The sequence below is a fragment of the Nelusetta ayraudi genome, unplaced genomic scaffold (genome assembly GCF_046127955.1).
Source record: "Nelusetta ayraudi isolate G7.1 ecotype Tasmania unplaced genomic scaffold, CSIRO-AGI_Nayr_v1 ptg000084l, whole genome shotgun sequence".
NCBI classification, from domain to species: Eukaryota; Metazoa; Chordata; class Actinopteri; order Tetraodontiformes; family Monacanthidae; genus Nelusetta; species Nelusetta ayraudi.
In genome coordinates, this window is record NW_027466134.1 from 5,907,962 (window position 1) to 5,924,078 (window position 16,117).

General features: G+C 57.9%; 2 protein-coding genes across 3 annotated transcripts; one reads left to right on the top strand and one right to left on the bottom strand.

Moving 5' to 3' along the window:
• The first annotated feature begins 524 nt into the window (after positions 1–524).
• On the top strand, positions 525–9,370 carry grin3bb (glutamate receptor, ionotropic, N-methyl-D-aspartate 3Bb). 2 transcript variants are annotated; one of them, XM_076045199.1, is made up of 9 exons: positions 525–1,345; positions 4,448–5,076; positions 5,544–6,681; positions 7,003–7,148; positions 7,241–7,356; positions 7,580–7,731; positions 7,829–7,993; positions 8,069–8,136; positions 8,290–9,370. In XM_076045199.1, exons 1-9 carry the CDS (start codon positions 755–757, stop codon positions 8,945–8,947), a joined length of 3,663 nt encoding a protein of 1,220 aa, XP_075901314.1. In that variant the 5' UTR covers positions 525–754; the 3' UTR covers positions 8,948–9,370. The 2 variants fall into 2 exon arrangements, with proteins under 2 accessions (XP_075901314.1, XP_075901313.1); XM_076045198.1 differs by having other exon boundaries at positions 526–1,345; positions 8,287–9,370.
• Positions 9,371–9,937: 567 nt separating this feature from the next.
• Positions 9,938–15,554, bottom strand: LOC142900988 (uncharacterized). Its single transcript, XM_076045637.1, has 11 exons — positions 15,445–15,554; positions 13,288–14,141; positions 13,050–13,197; positions 12,869–12,957; positions 12,749–12,795; positions 12,436–12,644; positions 12,110–12,348; positions 11,727–11,852; positions 11,473–11,650; positions 11,360–11,386; positions 9,938–10,982 (listed from the first exon to the last, which is right to left on the bottom strand). The coding sequence occupies exons 2-11, from the start codon at positions 14,107–14,109 to the stop codon at positions 10,735–10,737; spliced, it is 2,133 nt and encodes a 710-aa protein (XP_075901752.1). The 5' UTR covers positions 14,110–14,141; positions 15,445–15,554; the 3' UTR covers positions 9,938–10,734.
• Between the last annotated feature and the right edge of the window lie 563 nt (positions 15,555–16,117).

Here is a 16,117-nt window from a genome sequence, read left to right on the forward strand (position 1 = left end):
AGAGAGACTCAACTCTGGAGGCTCTTCATCAGCGTCAGTTCCCCAAACGGCTCCGTTTATTTTCCTAATTAATGTTGATTTGTGCTGTCAAGCTTTTTTCAAGGAGATGTGATTAATAGTGTGTGTGTGAGGGAGTGTGTGTGTGTGTGTGTGTGTGTGTGTGTGTGTGTGTGTGTGTGTGTGTGTGTGTGTGTGTGTGTTATGTAACTGGCTGGGCTCTGATGTTCTCAGGATGACGAAGGAAAACCTGCTGGATCCTCCAGCAGCAGCAGCAGGTGGGCCGACGCACCTTTGACCACCGGTGAGTCGGAGCTCTGGAGTCACGTGACACAAAAAGAGCCGACGCACATATCCAACCTGTTACGTGACGTCACAAAGCGGCTAATCTAGGACGGCATGAAAAACGTGGAGGGTTTTATTGTGAAGTTTGACACCAACTGTCGTAAAAAGAAAAAGAAAGTGAGTCGCTGTTCACACACACACACACACACACACACACAGCGTGTGTGTGTCTGCGTTGTGGACAACGCAGACAGAAATTGAAGCCACAGGCACCTCCTCACTTCCTCCTCCTCCTCCTCCCTGCTCCTGTCAATCAGCCGCTCCGGCTCGCTGCTCCTCTTCCTCCCATCGCCCCCCTCCTCCCCTCTCTTCCTCCTCCTCGGCCAGGATTTGGGAACTCCTCCTGCTCCTCCTCCTCCTCAGCAGCAGGAGTCTGGAGGAGCCTTCAGAGCGATGCTGAGCGCGCGGCACGATGTCTTGCACCTGCTCGTCCTCGCGGCGCCGGACTCCTCCGGTGCTCCTCCTGCACCTCCTCCTCATGGCGGCTCCGTGCCTCCTCCACCCGCAGCCGTGTCACCTCCTGGAGCGGATCGGGCACACGGTGCGCGTGGGCGCGCTCCTGCCGGCGCAGCGCGCGGCTCGAGCGCGCGTCCAGACGGCGCTCAACCTCGCGGTGGCCGCGATGAACCGGGACCGGGACTGGGACCAGGACCTGGACCGGGACTGGGACATGGACCGGCAGCGCGGTCTGGACCATGACCGGGATCGGGACCGAGACTGGGAGCTGGACCTGGACCGGGACCGGGACCGGGAGCGGCCCCCGGGGCGGGAGAACTTCCTGCCCTACAACCTGAGCCTGGAGCTGCTGTCACGCCAGCCGGCCGCAGCCGACCCGGAGTCGCTGTTCCGGTGCGTGTGCACGGGCGCGGCGCCGCGGGGGGTGTCCGCCCTGCTGGCCTTCCCGCAGAGCCGCGAGGAGCTGCTGCAGCTCGACCTGCTGGCCACCGCGCTGCACCTGCCCGTGCTCAGCCTGCTGGAGCACCACGAGCCGCTGCGCACGCAGGTAAACCACCGTGACCTTGACCCCCCCCCCAACTGTCTGTCTGAGCGACCACCGCTTTGTTCCGGTTCTGACTGAGTCCACTGGTCCCACTCGGACCAGTGAGAGACACCTGAGGGGGAACCGGGCGATGACACGTTCGTCACGTGACACCCGCCTGTTTTGATCACTGACAGACACTCTGTCTCTGTCTGTCTGTCTGTCAGTCTGTCTGTGTGAGTCCTGCTCAGTTTTTTAAAGAACCTTCCTCACAGTAACTACAGTGACAGTCATCTGGATTGGCTGCTGTGTGTGCGTGTGCGTGTGTGTGTGTGTGTGTGTGTGTCCTCTATACATTTTTCCCTCCAAACTCCTCCTCGTGTTGACCCAGAAAGTGCAGCAGCTCTACCTTCCTGTCAGGACCTTCACAGTAAAAGCACCGCTGACTATTATTGAACAGATCCCATTGGAGGCAGAAAAAAACAGCCAATCACTTCATCCCAGATTATAATCCCGCCCTCTCCCCCCTCAGAGTCAGGTGACCCTGGTCCCCTCCCACTCGCCGCTCACTGTGGAACCACTGAGCAGGTGTGTGTGTGTGTGTGTGTGTGTGTGTGTGTGTGTGTGTGTTGTGTGTGTGTGTGTGTAGGCCACCAGTCCCCCCCCATCACGACTCCAATGACCTTCGTCCCCCTGGAGCACTGAGGGACGGACGGACAGACAGGTGTCCTCACCTGTTGACCAATCAGAGTGCAGGACAGTCTGCTGCCACCTGCTGCTGCAGCAGAACACAGACAAAAACAAAGACTTTACGTCATTAGGATCTTCAGACATTCTCACATTTTCTTCTTCATTTTGTTAAATTAATGGAAAAACTTTATCGACACGTCCAAGAAATAACGACTCCTGACAGCAGCAGCAGCAGCAGCGGCAGTAGTGCATTGTGGGGGATTTATCAGCCCGGCTGAGACGACCTGTCACACTCACATTGTAGTTCAGACTGGCTGCTAATAGGAATTTAGCAGCTGATGATTAGCTGAACACGCGCACACACACACACACACACACACACACACACACACACACACACAGTTGGATGGTCGCTGTTGTTGCTCAGGACGACTCGTATCTTCAGGGTGGTTTTGTCACTTGTTATTGTCATTGGTTGTGTTGTTGTTGTTGGTGTGGTTGTGTTGTGAACTCTGAGCTGGTTGTCGATGCAGTTTGTGCGACACTGTTTCATCTCCGCTCCTCACAGCCGAGTCGTGTTTCATGTGTCAGTCAGAGTGACTCTCTTTGTTGTGTGTGTGTGTGTGTGTGTGTGTGTGTGTGTGTGTGTGTGTGTGTGTGTGTGTGTGTGTGTGTGTGAGAGAGAGAGAGAGAGAGAGAGAGAGAGCTGCAGGATGATGATGATGATGATGATGATGAAGATTTTCTCTGCGACGTCAACAGCAGCTCCAGACTCTGACTGGGAGGTGGTGACGCAGCAGCCAATCAGAGTCACTCATCAATTAATGCAGAGTCTTGATCACATGACCCCTCGAGCCCGGGTGGGAAAACAATCTCTTAAGTGACCTGAAGTGACCCCAGTCACTGTCCAGTCAGAAATGAGGGGAGGAAACACCTCCAGTGTTCACGCTCACCTCCGGAAAGCAGCCCTCTGTGATGTCACAAAGGGTGCTGCTACCGCCCTAGGGTGTTGGCTCCGCCCCTCTGAGACCGCTCTGTGTGGAAGGTGCCAACCGTGGCTGCAAACAGCGGGCTAATTCTGCTGGACACCTGGAGGAGGAGGTGGAGGAGGTTTTGGACCACAGAGCTTCAGGTGGAGCTGCTGCAGTCCAACAGGAGTTAGCCGCTAGCCGTGCTAAGCTAGTGCTAAGGAGGCTGGTGGTGGAGGCTCCTGAGGGCGGAGGAGCAGCAGCTGCTCTCAGCCTTTGATCTGCTTCCTGTCAGACAGGAAACAGCTGCTACTGCTGGACCCTTGGCGCTGCTGTAGCTCCGCCCCCCTTCTGGAAGCCCCCCCGCCAATCAGAGACAGCCAGGCGGCTCTGTGTGTGTGTGTGTGTGTGTGTGTGTGTGTGCGTGTGTGTGTGTGTGTGTGTGTGTGTGTGTGTGTTTCTCCTCCTCGGCTCTGGTGCTCAGCGGCGGGCTGCTGCAGTGCCGCGGCCGGCCAGCAGGGGGCGGCTGTGAGCGGCTGGATGAGACGGATGATCCGTGGCTGCGCTCCAGCTCAGAATCATTGATCTTCTCTGAGGGGCTCTTAGTGAGATGAACCTGTTGGACACGGAACAAAAACAACTCCCACAATGCTCTGTGTCACTGGGAGGGTCACCTGACCAGGAGGAGGAGGAGGAGGAGAAACTACAGCACAGCAACAGGAGGTGCAGGGTGGAGCTGAAGCCTCCTGCAGTCCAGCTGAGATCAGAAGATCTCCTGGATCATCCTCCTCACCTCCTCCTCACCTCCTCTTCACCTCCTCCTCGCCTCCTCGCCTCCTCCTCACCTCTTCCTCACCTCCTCCTCGCCTCCTCGCCTCCTCCTCACCTCCTCTTCACCTCCTCCTCGCCTCCTCCTCACCTCCTCCTCACCTCCTCCGGGCTTCCTCACCTCCTCTTCACCTCCTCCTCGCCTCATCACCTCCTCCGGGCCTCCTCCTCTCCTCACCTCATCCTCACCTCCTCTTCACCTCCTCCTCACCTCCTCTGGGCCTCCTCTTCACCTCCACCTCACCTCCTCCGGCCTCCTCCTCCGGGCCTCCTCCTCTCTTCACCTCCTCCGGGCCTCCTCCTGTTTGATGTTCCTGCTGTTTCACTGATGGTCCTGGAACCTTCAGACCTTCACCTCCTCCTCCACCTCCCTCTGAAAACAGCTGCTTGTGTGTGTGTGTGTGTGTGTGTGTGTGTGTGTGTGTGTGTGTGTGTGAGAGAGAGAGAAAAATGCACATTTAATCTTGTGGACGTGGTGGGGTGTTTATCTGACTGATGATGATTCTTCTTCTCCTCTTGCTCCTCCTCCTCCTCTTGCTCCTCCTGCTCCTCCTGCCTCTCCTCCTCTTGCTCCTCCTGCTCCTCCTCCTGCCCCTCCTCCTCCTGCACCTCCTCCACGTCCTCCTGCTCCCACTCCCAGAACCCCTATCACCTGCAGATGCTGACGGGGGTCCCAGACTCAGTTGTGTCTGAGGTTCTGCTGACAGTTCTGTCTGGTTCTGGTTCTGGTTGGGGGAAGGTGTGGGTGGTGCTGTGTGGGGGGTGGGAGGAGTCTCGGGTCCTGCTGTCTCGGCTGGAGGGAGGGGGTCCGGTCCTGGACCTGAGCCGTTCGGCCCACGACGACACCCAGATCCTGGACTTCCTGTCGCGCCACCTGGGCCGCAACAGCTCGGCGCCGCTGTCGGCGCTGCTGCTCGGCGCCGACCCCCTGTGCGCAGCGGCGGTACTGCGCGGCGCCCAGCGGCTGGGCCTCACCCTACCCAGGGTGCACTGGGTGCTGGGCCGGCCGCTGCGGCCCGACGCCCTGCAGGCCATCGGGCTGCCGCTGGGCCTGCTGGCCTATGGCCAGGTGCAGCGCCACCCACTGGACTCCTACCTGCGGGACGTCCTGCAGCTGCTCAGCAGGGCCGTGGCGGCGGCGGCGGCACTGAGACCCGAGCTGGCGCTGCTGGGGACCCCGCTGGACTGCCACCACCAGGAGGAGCAGGAGGAGCAGGAGGAGGAGGAGGAGGAGCCGCCCCACCCAGGACCAGGACCCTACCTGACCAGGTGAGTCAGCACAGCGGAGGACCAGCCCTCCACACTGGCCACACCCACCCTATGACCACATTAGCTTCTGCTGCCTCCTGAGTGACCCCTAGTGGCCTCAACTACATATAATAAGTATTATTCATGACCAGATTTGACCAGTCTGTCTGTCTGTCCTACCGTCTGTCTGTCTGTCCTCCTACTGTCTGTCTGTCTGCCTGCCTGCCTGCCTGCCTGTCTGCCTGCCTGTCTGTCTGTCTGTCCTACTGTCTGTCCTCCTGTCTTTCCTCCTGTCTTTCCTACTGTCCTCCTGTCTGTCCTCCTGTCCTCCTGTCTGTCCTCCTGTCTGTTCTACTGTCTGTCTGTCTGTCTTTCTGTCCTCCTACTTTCTGTCTGTCCTACTGTCTGTCTGTCTGTCTGTCTGTCCTCCTGTCTTTCCTCCTGTCTGTCCGACTGTCTGTCTGTCCTCCTGTCTCCCTGCTCTGCAGGTTCCTGTCCTCGGTCTCCTTCCCTGGTCTGACTGGTCGGGTGCAGGTGCAGCAGCAGCTGGTGGCCACCGGGCGGCGCTTCCACGTGTGGAGCCTGCGTAGGGACGCCCTGGGCCAGCCCGCCTGGGTGACGGTGGGCCGCTGGGAGGGGGGCCAGCTGCTGGTGGAGGACCAGGAGGTGTGGCGGGGTTCTGCTGGCGCCGCCCCCCCGGCCTCAGGGGGCGGGGCCAGCGGCGGCGGGCCCAGCCAGCGGCGGCAGCCTCGCTGGCGGCCGGGCCAGCCGGTGGCGGGCGGGCGGCTGCGGGTGGTGACCCTGGTGGAGCACCCCTTCGTCTTCACCCGGGACGTGGACCAGGAGGGCGGCTGCCCCGCCGGCCTGCTCTGCCTGGACGCCGGTGCCGCCGCCGCCAACACCTCGCAGGCGCTGGATCGCCTCTTCGCCCGGGCAGCGGGCGAGGACTCGGGCCAAGATGAGTCGCGGGCGGCGGCGGCGGCGCTCGGCGCCCGCTGCTGCTACGGCTACTGCATGGACCTGCTGGAGAAGTTGGCCCGGGACCTGGGCTTCACCTTTGACCTCTACATCGTGGCGGACGGGCGCTACGGCGCCCGCTCGGGCGGACGCTGGACGGGCCTGGTGGGCGAGCTGCTGGCGGGCGGCGCTGACCTGGCCGTGGCCTCCTTCAGCATCAACTCGGCCCGTAGCCGCGTGGTGGACTTCACCTCGCCCTTCTTCTCCACCAGCCTGGGCGTGCTGGTGCGCAGCAAGGACACGGCGGCGCCCATCGGCGCCTTCATGTGGCCGCTGCACTGGTCCATGTGGGCCGGCATCTTCGTCTCGCTGCACCTCACCGCCCTCTTCCTCACGCTGTACGAGTGGAACAGCCCCTACGGCATGACGCCCCACGGACGCAACCGCTCCAGGGTCTTCTCCTACTCCTCGGCCCTCAACCTCTGCTACGCCATCCTCTTCGGACGCACCGTCTCCTCCAAGACGCCCAAGTGCTGGACGGGACGCTTCCTCATGAACCTCTGGGCCATCTTCTGCCTGCTGGTGCTCTCCAGCTACACCGCCAACCTGGCCGCCGTCATGGTGGGGGAGAAGACCTTCGAGGACCTGTCGGGCATCCACGACGCCAAGGTGAGGAGAAGAGGGGGTGAGGGGTCGGGGGTGGGGAGGTCCTCTTGCTGGAGGTCCTGAGGAGGTTCTCCTACCTACTGGAGCTCCTCAGTCCAGCTGGAAGTGGAGGGAGAACAAGCAGCAAGTAGAGCAGGAGGTTCCTTCAGTGGAGACACCTTGAGGAACCTTCTAGTGTCATCACCATCTTCATCACCATCTTCATCACCATCTTCATCACCATCAACTTCATAGTTTTCATCACCGCTTCAGTTTCGATCTTCAGCTGATGTTCTCCTCCTCCTCCACCTCCTCCTCCTCCACCTCCTCCTCTTCCTCTTCCAGCTCCACCACCCCTCCTGGGGCTTCAGGTTTGGGACGGTGAGGGACAGCAGTGCTGAGGACTACATGAAGAAGAGCTTCCCGGAGATGCACGAGTACATGAGGCGGTTCAACGAGCCCACCACTCCTGGAGGAGTGGCCACCCTCAAGTAGGAGGAGCGCCCACCTCCTGAGGGAGGAGTGAGGCAGCAGGAGGAGGTGCTGACTTTGTGTGTGTGTGTGTGTGTGTGTGTGTGCGCAGGGCAGATCCTCCTCAGCTGGATGCCTTCATCATGGACAAGGCTCTGCTGGACTACGAGGTCTCCATCGATGCAGACTGCCAGCTGGCCACGGTGGGGAAGCCCTTCGCCATCGAGGGTGAGACCCCTGGGGGGTGGGGGGTAGCAGACCACGCCCTGACTCTCTGATCTGGACCAATCAGACGGGGCCAAGCCTCTGGTGACCCCTGAAGTTGACCCCTGACGTTGACCTCTGTTGTTGACCCCTGTATTTTGACCTCTGGTGACCCCTGAAGTTGACCGGTGTTGTTGACCCCTGCTGTTGACCCCTGCTGTTGACCTCTGGTGACCCCTTGGCCCAGGTTACGGGATCGGGCTGCCCCAGAACTCCCCTCTGACCTCCAACCTGTCAGAGTTCATCAGCAGGTACAAGTCTGAGGGTTTCATGGACCTCCTGCACGACAAGTGGTACAAGGTGGTTCCCTGTGGGAACCGGGTCTTCGCCGTCACCGAGGTCAGCACTTCCTGTCTGCTGCTCACTTCCTGTCTGCTGCTCACTTTCTGTCTGGCGGACCAATGAGAGGCTGACTCTGCTGTCTCCGCCCTCTCAGACCCTGCAGATGGGGATTGGTCACTTCTCGGGGCTCTTCCTGCTGCTGTGTATTGGAGTGGGCGGAGCCTTGCTCACCTTGGCAGGCGAGCACGGCTTCTACCAGCTGGTGCTGCCGCACATCCGCCGCCACCAGAACCTCAAGTACTGGCTGCACACGTCACAGGTGAGGCCCAGGGGGCGTGGCCTCAGCCAGTGACATCACCCTGCTGACCTTCTCCTTCTCCTCCTCCTCTGGCAGAAGATCCATCGAGCCCTCAACATGACGTTTGAGGACGTGAAGCGGCAGCGCGAGCAGCAGGAGAAGAGGTTGGTGTGATGTCACAGCGCCACCAGGTGGCGGCGGAAGCACCTTCACCAATGTCTTCCTGTTTCATCACCATCACCATCGTCTTCATCACCTTCTTCAGCTCAGTCTAAGGTCTCCTCCTCCTCTTCCTCCTTCACTTCCTGTTTCAGCAGTAACCTTCACAAGGCTCCGCCCACTTCATCCACTGTGTTGAACAACCAGTGTGAGAAGGACGCCGCCACCGCCACTGCCGCGAAGGATGGGCAGGACTTCAAGCGGGTCCACTTCAGCCTGGAGACCCTCAACACTCGCCGCCTGCTGGCCCGGCTGGGCGGCGCCCACGCCAAGGTGGGTGGAGCCAAAGCTGACAGTGGTGGCGGCGGGCGCTGTGAGAACGGCGGCCCGCCGCCACCACCACCGCCGCCGCCCTCCCTCGCCAGCCTTCTGCGCTCGCTGCCCTCGGCTGCGCCCACCACTGCCTCCTCCAGCCAATTAAGGAACACCCCTGCTGCTATAGCCCCGCCCCCTGCCGCCGTGGCCCCGCCCAGGCCCGGCGAGCTGCAGCAGCTGCAGCAGGAGATCGAGGAGATGAGGGAGCGGCTGCGGGCGGCGCTGGCCAGGAGGGCGGAGCTACAGACCGCCGTGGCCACGCCCACTGGGAGCGCGGAGCTACAGACCACCGTGGCCACGGTCTCAGCCACTCAAGCCCCGCCCACCACCACTGCTGCCCCAGCCACGCCCCTCCCCGCTGACACCAGGTGTGTGACCACCATGACGGACATGACCCAGGTCCCGCCCCCGCGGAACCGGCCGGCCAATCAGAGGAGCTGATGCTGCAGCAGCACCGCCAAGGTCACGTGACAATCAGGCAGCGATCAATCAGATCAATCAGAGCAATAAAGTTCCTAAACAGGAAGTGATATGGGAACTCTTAGGCTCCGCCCACTTTCACTGCAGGACGTCTGCGGGTCGACCAATCGGGGCGAAGGGCGTCGAGGCGGAAACCACTCGACCAAGCAGAGCCTTCACATCGGCAGCCAATTGGTTGACCACAGTCGCCGACAGGAAGTGAGGTCACCGGGCAGCAGACGTCTACTTCCTGTTTCCAACTGGTCCACTACTTCCTCTTGACCTTTGACCTCCTTCCCAGAATCTCAGATGTCTTCACTTTCTTACTGTCACTTGTTGATAATGCGAGTTTGTTATTCTTTATTACTTTTGGAGAGGACACCAATCAATCAATCAATCAATCAATCAATCAATCCATCAATCAATAAATTCAGTGATTGTAGTACAAAGTTGTGTTTTGCTGATTTTGTTCCAAATTGGGCCGTGCCGTCCAATCAGAGACTCAAGACTTCAGTCCTGGTCCCAGTTCACATGCAGCTGGGACTCCTCCTCCTCGACACTAGGGGGCGATATGAGCGGCGTCATCGGGTTCATTTGCTCCCTCCATCCAGACAAAAACACAACTATCATTATTGCTGTTTTTCTACGCTTCAGTTCCGGGCCTGGGACCTTTCTGTGTGGGGTCTGCCGGGTTCTCCGGGTTCTCCAGTGGAACACTGTGAATTATCCGTGGTGTGAGTGTGAATGGTTGTTTGTGTGTGTGTGTGTGGCCCTGGATGAACTGGCGACTGGCGACCAGGGTGCCACCCTGCCTTCACCCAGTGACAGCTGGGAGAGGCTCCAGTAGACCCCCCAGACCCCCAGGAGCCCCCGAACCCCCCGGACCCCCCAGACCCCAGGACCCTGAGCTCAGGAAGACGCAGGTGTGGAAAATGAACAAATGAAAGTAAGTAAAACAAAATGTCCAGTTTGCCTCTGAGTGGCTTTTATTATTTTCAAGGGTGACAGTCTGAGTACCAGGAAGAGAGAAAAAAAGAAAGTTCCATTTTAAGAATGAAGTTGAAATACATACATACATACATATACATATATATATATTTGCATATCTGCATTATGCAACTTATATTTTCAAAAATTATCAATTTAAAAACGGCTGCAACAGCACTATTCATAAAACCCATTTACAAGGACATTAAAATAATCACAAATACCTGAGTGAAATAAATAAAATAATCAGCAGGGACGTACGTAAAATGACAAGAAGTCAAAGAACTTTGAGTCAGAAGTTAATGCACTCCCTGTTTTCACGAAGTCGACTCATGACTCGCCAGCGACTGTCCCGCTTCAATAAAAGAAGCTTTTAGTTGGAACCAGGAAGAAACCTTTTCCCACCAGTGCACTCTGATTGAAATGAGCCGCCGTGAGTCACTCTGTCACACAGATCTTTATTCAGGCCTTGAAATCAACTCCGCTCAAGTGTAGGATGTGGTTGGTGAGAGACACCTGACAACCTGCGGCTAACCGTAGCAGCTAACTTCAGCGCCAAACCTCACAATTCTCAAAAGAGGTCGGAGTTGTTTTTTCCAATGACCTTCATTCTGAGCAGGAAGTCCCACAGAGAACCACTTCCTCTGCAGTCTCACTGCTGCACTGCAGCAGAAAAAAAACGTTCACAGGAGTGGGAGGGACTTGGTGGGACGTTCACGTTGACCTTCTGATCACGCCATGCACTGGAAATGATGCTCATCAATCCTTTCCTCCCTTCAGGCTCAGGACAGCTGACTGGCCAGCAGCTTGAGGTTCATCTTCTCCAGGATCTCCTGTGCCACCTGTATGGCGCCCCCTGCCTGGTACTGCTGCAGCAGCAGGTCCACGGTCCTGCTGCGGTCGGCCGCCTCCAGCCGGCCCGCCGGGACCGGCGCCGGCCTCTTGCTGAGGAGACTGTGGAAGAGCCGAAGTTCATCAGAGGTCATCTGGTCCAGAACACCCAGCAGTTGCATGGTGGTGGTCTGCAGGTCTGGGACACAGCAGAGACAGTCAACCAGCCAGTCAGTCAACCAGCCAGTCAGTGAGTCAGTCAACCAGTCAGTCAGTGAGTCAGTCAGCCAGTCAACCAGTCAGTCAACCAGCCAGTCAGTCAACCAGCCAGTCAGTGAGTCAGTCAACCAGTCAGTCAGTCAACCAGTCAGTCAACCAGTCAGTCAGTGAGTCAGTCAACCAGTCAACCAGTCAGTCAACCAGCCAGTCAGTGAGTCAGTCAACCAGTCAACCAGTCAGTCAACCAGCCAGTCAGTCAGTTAGTCAACCAGTCAACCAGCCAGTCAGTCAGTGAACCAGTCAGTCAGTCAGTCAGTCAGTCAACCAGTCAGTCAGTCTCTTCAGAGGTTTTGCTACCTTTAGTTTCCAGGCTGCTGTCAGGACCTGCAGGGCAGAAGATGAGAAGATGAAGATCAGCTGGTGGTGTTTTGGTCTGTTAGCTCTGTGTTAGGGGGGGGGGGGATACTGACCTTCCAGGGGGACGAGGCGGCGCCAGATCTCGGTGTCTCCGAGTAGCCAGCCAATCAGAGGCAGCGAGGTGCTGCGGCTGCACAGCTGCAGCTCCAGCTGGGAGAGGCCTGGCGGCAGCAGGACATGGAAGGACGGCAGGAAGTGGTTGTAGCTGCAGTCGTTCACAAAGGTACACGTCTGGAGGGGGAGGGGGAGGGGTCAGGGCAGCTGATTGGTCGGCGCTCCCCTCCCCTCCCCCCCAGGGGTCACTGACCTCTGGCTGGATGTGGGCGTGGCCTGGCGAGGCCCTCAGCCGATAGGTCTGCTGAGGGATCAGCTGACACTCGCCGCTGGTCTCCACGAACTCCAGGCCGCTGCGCTGGCGGCACTCCTGGATCACCTGACAGGTCACATGACACGGCCACCGTCAGGAAGATCCGCCCACCCCCCACCCCCCCACTCAACCGTCCCCGCTGAGGTCATCGTGAACACGTGACTCTTCGGCAGCGGTGGGCGGGGCCAGGATGATGGAGCTGCACGCTGACTGGAGGAACTGTTTGATTGACAGCACCGAGTGCAAAGGACACGACACTCTCTGTGTTTGTGTGTGAGTGAGTGGGCGTGGCCTGGGTGTGAGTGGGCGTGGCCTGGTCCCACCTGGCCCAGGTTGATGTTGCTGGGCAGCAGCAGCACAAACAGCGCCCTCGTGCTGTGCTGGCGGAAGAGCAGCACCAGGCCGCGCAGCGCCGCCCTGCTGGCCACCGCCTGCACCAGGCCGAAGCAGGAGAAGCCCGGCGGCGCCACGGTCACATGACTGGACGTCACCTGCTCGGGTGGGAGGAGCTCCAGCCCGACATCGGTCACGTGGGCTACCGACAGGAAGTGGCCACCCCCACCTGCTGGGCACAGGGGTGGTGGTTAGGGGAGGAAGTCCCACCCCCTCCCTCCTGAAGACACCCCCCCCCCCCCCCAGGGGAACTGACCAGTGAGCAGGCAGCAGTGTGGCAGGTGCAGCCGCTGGAAGCTCCCTGATAGGATGGTGAAGCTGAAGAGGGGGCCGGCCGGCTGGAGGCCCCGTCTCTTGAGGAAGTCCAGGTTCCAGGGCCGAGGCCCGTACACTAGCTCGCCGGCGCCCTCCAGCTGCAGACCAGTGGCACTGCAGCGGAACACACCTGGCTTCTGGCAGCGCAGCCTGGAGGGGGAGGAGTCAGAGGAGCGGGGAGAAGTCAGAGCAGGGAGGGGGCAGGGTATCACGGCTGTCAACCAATCGTCTCGGCCATGAGTAGGCGGAGTTACCTGAAGACGTCTCCGCCCTCGGTGACCTCAGGTGTGACCTCCTTCACCTGCAGGTGGCAACATTGCCATCAGTCAGCAGCCAATCAGCAACCTCCCCCCTCCCCCTCCCTCCTCCCTCACCTCTGCATCCATGATGATGGGCCTCTCGCCCCAGCCACGCCCCCTCTGAGATGTCACTTCCTGGCAGTCATACTTTGGCAGGTGCACGCCTGCGGGATGACATCATCGGGTCACATGACCTGTGGTTAGAGCCTAGCCTAGCCTAGCCCAGCCTAGCCTAGCTTAGCCTAGCCGAGCCTACTTAAGGTGGGGACGATCTTCAGCAGCAGCCTCAGGGCTTCTCCTCTAGGAAGCTCCGCCCCTTCTCCAACTTTGTCATCAGTCACATGACCTCTCAGTGCCCAGTGGAACAGGTCCAGCTCCTCCTGGTCCAGGAAGTCTGTGAAGGTCTGGACACACACACAGGAAGTAGAACAGACAGCTAGGTCAGGGGGGCGGGGCTTCAGCAGGCTGGAGTCTGATTGGATGATGTCACTTACCTTTAACCCCGGACCTGCTTCCGCCAGCATCTGCAGCAAGAAGGGCTCTGATTGGCTGAGTGCCTGCAGGAAGAGCCGCTGGGCCTGGTCCCCCTTCTGGATCAGCAGGTCCAGCAGGGCCCGGGTCCTGTGCTGCTGCAGGCCAAAGACCAGGATAGCCTCCAGGTTGGAGGTGGTGAGGACCCCTCGCTGCTGCAGCAGGTCCAGGACCTGCTCCAGCCTGTCCACCTGCTGCACCAGCTCCTGCCGCTGGTTCTTCACCAGGTCCGGGTCCACGTCCAGGACCTCACCAAGGACCTGGACCTGCTCCAGACCCTCCACCTGCTGCACCAGCTCCTGGTGCTCGTTCTTCACCAGCTCCAGGTCTGGGTCTGTGCCCAGGTCCTGGAACAGGTCTGGGTCCGGGTCTGGGTCCCGGCACAGACTCTTTGGCAGTCCCGGGACTGGACTCGGGCCCCGACCCAGACCTGGCCTGGGAACCAGTGTGTGCTTGGCTTCCCCCTGCTGGTGCAGCTGGGGCAGGAGGCCCAGGCCTGCGCTGAGGACCCTGATGGTGCCGTCCTGGTGGTAGCAGCGCTGCAGCAGTTTGGCGGTGGTCTGGGGGCTGGCGGGGTGCAGCCAGTGCTGCGGGAGGGCGGGCAGGGCCAGCAGGTCTAGCAGTTTCTGCTGGCCCAGCAGCCAGTGGAGCTGCCACAGCCGCATGTCGTCCAGCTCCAGCAGCTGGGACAGCAGCGCCTCGCTCTCCTGCTCCCCCTGCTGGACGCCTGGGGCCGGCGGTGCAGGGCCACTGCAGTGGTGGCTGTCAGTTAGCTTGTTTCCCATGATGCAACCTGCTGCTGGAGACCAGAAGACACCTGCAAGAACAACAACAGCAAGGTGTCACACCTTCACCACCACAGGGGGCGCTCCTCAGGGCTCACAACTCATCCTGGACACTGGAGATATTGTTCAAGCCCTCAGTCAGGCCTGACCTGGAGTGACCTTTGAACTGAGGTGACCTTTGACCTCGGTCTAACCAGTTATGCTGCCAAATGGATGATTGAGTCTTCAGACCCTTCCAGGAGTTACAGTGAACCAAGACCTCAGTGAGGAGAGCTGAGAGTGACCCCTGTTTTACACCAGAAGCGTCTGCAGAGCGTCAGCAGAGCGTCCGCGTTGACGCTCTGCTCACGCTCCAGCACCCTCCCACACAGGGCGCGTTTTACGAGCAGAGCGTCTCGATCGGTTCACGCGAGGATTGCAAGATCGCGCGACAACCCAGGTAGTTTTCGCGTGTTTTTAAAGAAAACAACAATGAAACAAAACATCGATACTTCGAGACACTGTCCCAACAGTGTCTCGAAGTATCGATGTGTGTAAAAAAGAAAAAAAATAATAACGCGAACTGCTGGCATCATACAAAATGCAGGTATTTAAAGTATAGATGCATTTTGTTCATCATAGTTTGAGATTCAAAGTGAAATTTGTTTTTGTTTGACGGCCGACCTGAACAGCGTTGAAGCCGATGTGTCACGTTGATGTTTCACAGTAAAGTACAGCACATACAAATACAAAATACAGCACATTGTGTGTTATGATGAAAATCAACCGGATCCACCGTGTTTTTACACTATTGATTTCCTGTCGGAACGATCCCACCTGCTACAATTGACGCAGGAGGGACGCGGCAAGCGTCAAAGAATAAATTCTGGCGTTCTTTTCCAACGGGTCGCGTTTTACTGCTTCTGGGATGTTTCTGGGACACTTCTGAAACGCGGACGCTCTGCGCCTGGTGTAAACCTGCTCATTGACTTTAGTGGCCGCGTTTCACTGCGTCGACGCGGACGCTCTGCTGACGCTCTGCTGACGCTCTGCAAACGCTTCTGGTGTAAAACAGGGGTGAGGCAGAGTCTCCCACACACACACACACACACTGTGTGTGAGTGACGATGACTGTGTGTGAGCAGTAACAGCAGCAGTAACAACAGCAGTAACAGCAGCAGTAAAAGCAGCAGTAACAGCAGCAGCAGCAGTAACAGCAATAGTAACAACAGCAGTAACCGAGGCAGTAACAGCAACAGTAACAACAGCAGTAACAACAGCAGTAAAAACAGCAGCAGCAGTAACAACAGCAGTAAAAGCAGCAGTAACAGCAGCAGTAACAGCAGCAGTTCCTACCTCAGCAGCAGCAGCAGTTGAACAGTCTCTACTTCCTGTCTCGCTCTTTATGTGGCATCCTTGACCTTCTTTCTTTATAAGCAGCTCTCAGAAAAAACACAATTTTCCACACACACACACACACACACACACACACACACACACACACACACACATACACACACACACACACACTATATATATATATACATAGTATATATATATATGTATGTATAGTAGATATATATACTAAATACATGAAAAATAAATAGAAGATAGAACAAATACAAAATGGCTCCAACATAAATATATTTATGCATATGTGGTTTTTCACCTGTGCCTGAGGTCGCTAATGGAAAGTTACTAAAGTTTCTGAGAGCTGCTTATAAAGGAAGAAGGTTAACAGGCCTTCTTCCACATAAAGCGAGAGAGAGGAAGTAGAGCGACTGTTCAACTGCTGAGGTAGGAACTGCTGCTGGTACTGCTGCTGCTGCTGCTGCTGTTGCTGCTGCTGTTGCTGCTGCTGCTGTTACTGATTCCAAGTCATTGGAATCCACAATATTTCGAGTGAAGAAAGAGAGAAAATGATATTCCAATTGAAGGGAGGAAAAAAAGAATTATATTCCAAGTGAGAGTTCCAAATATTTCCAGGGTTCCAAATATTTGTGCAAAAAAAAATGGTTTTCAAACTTTG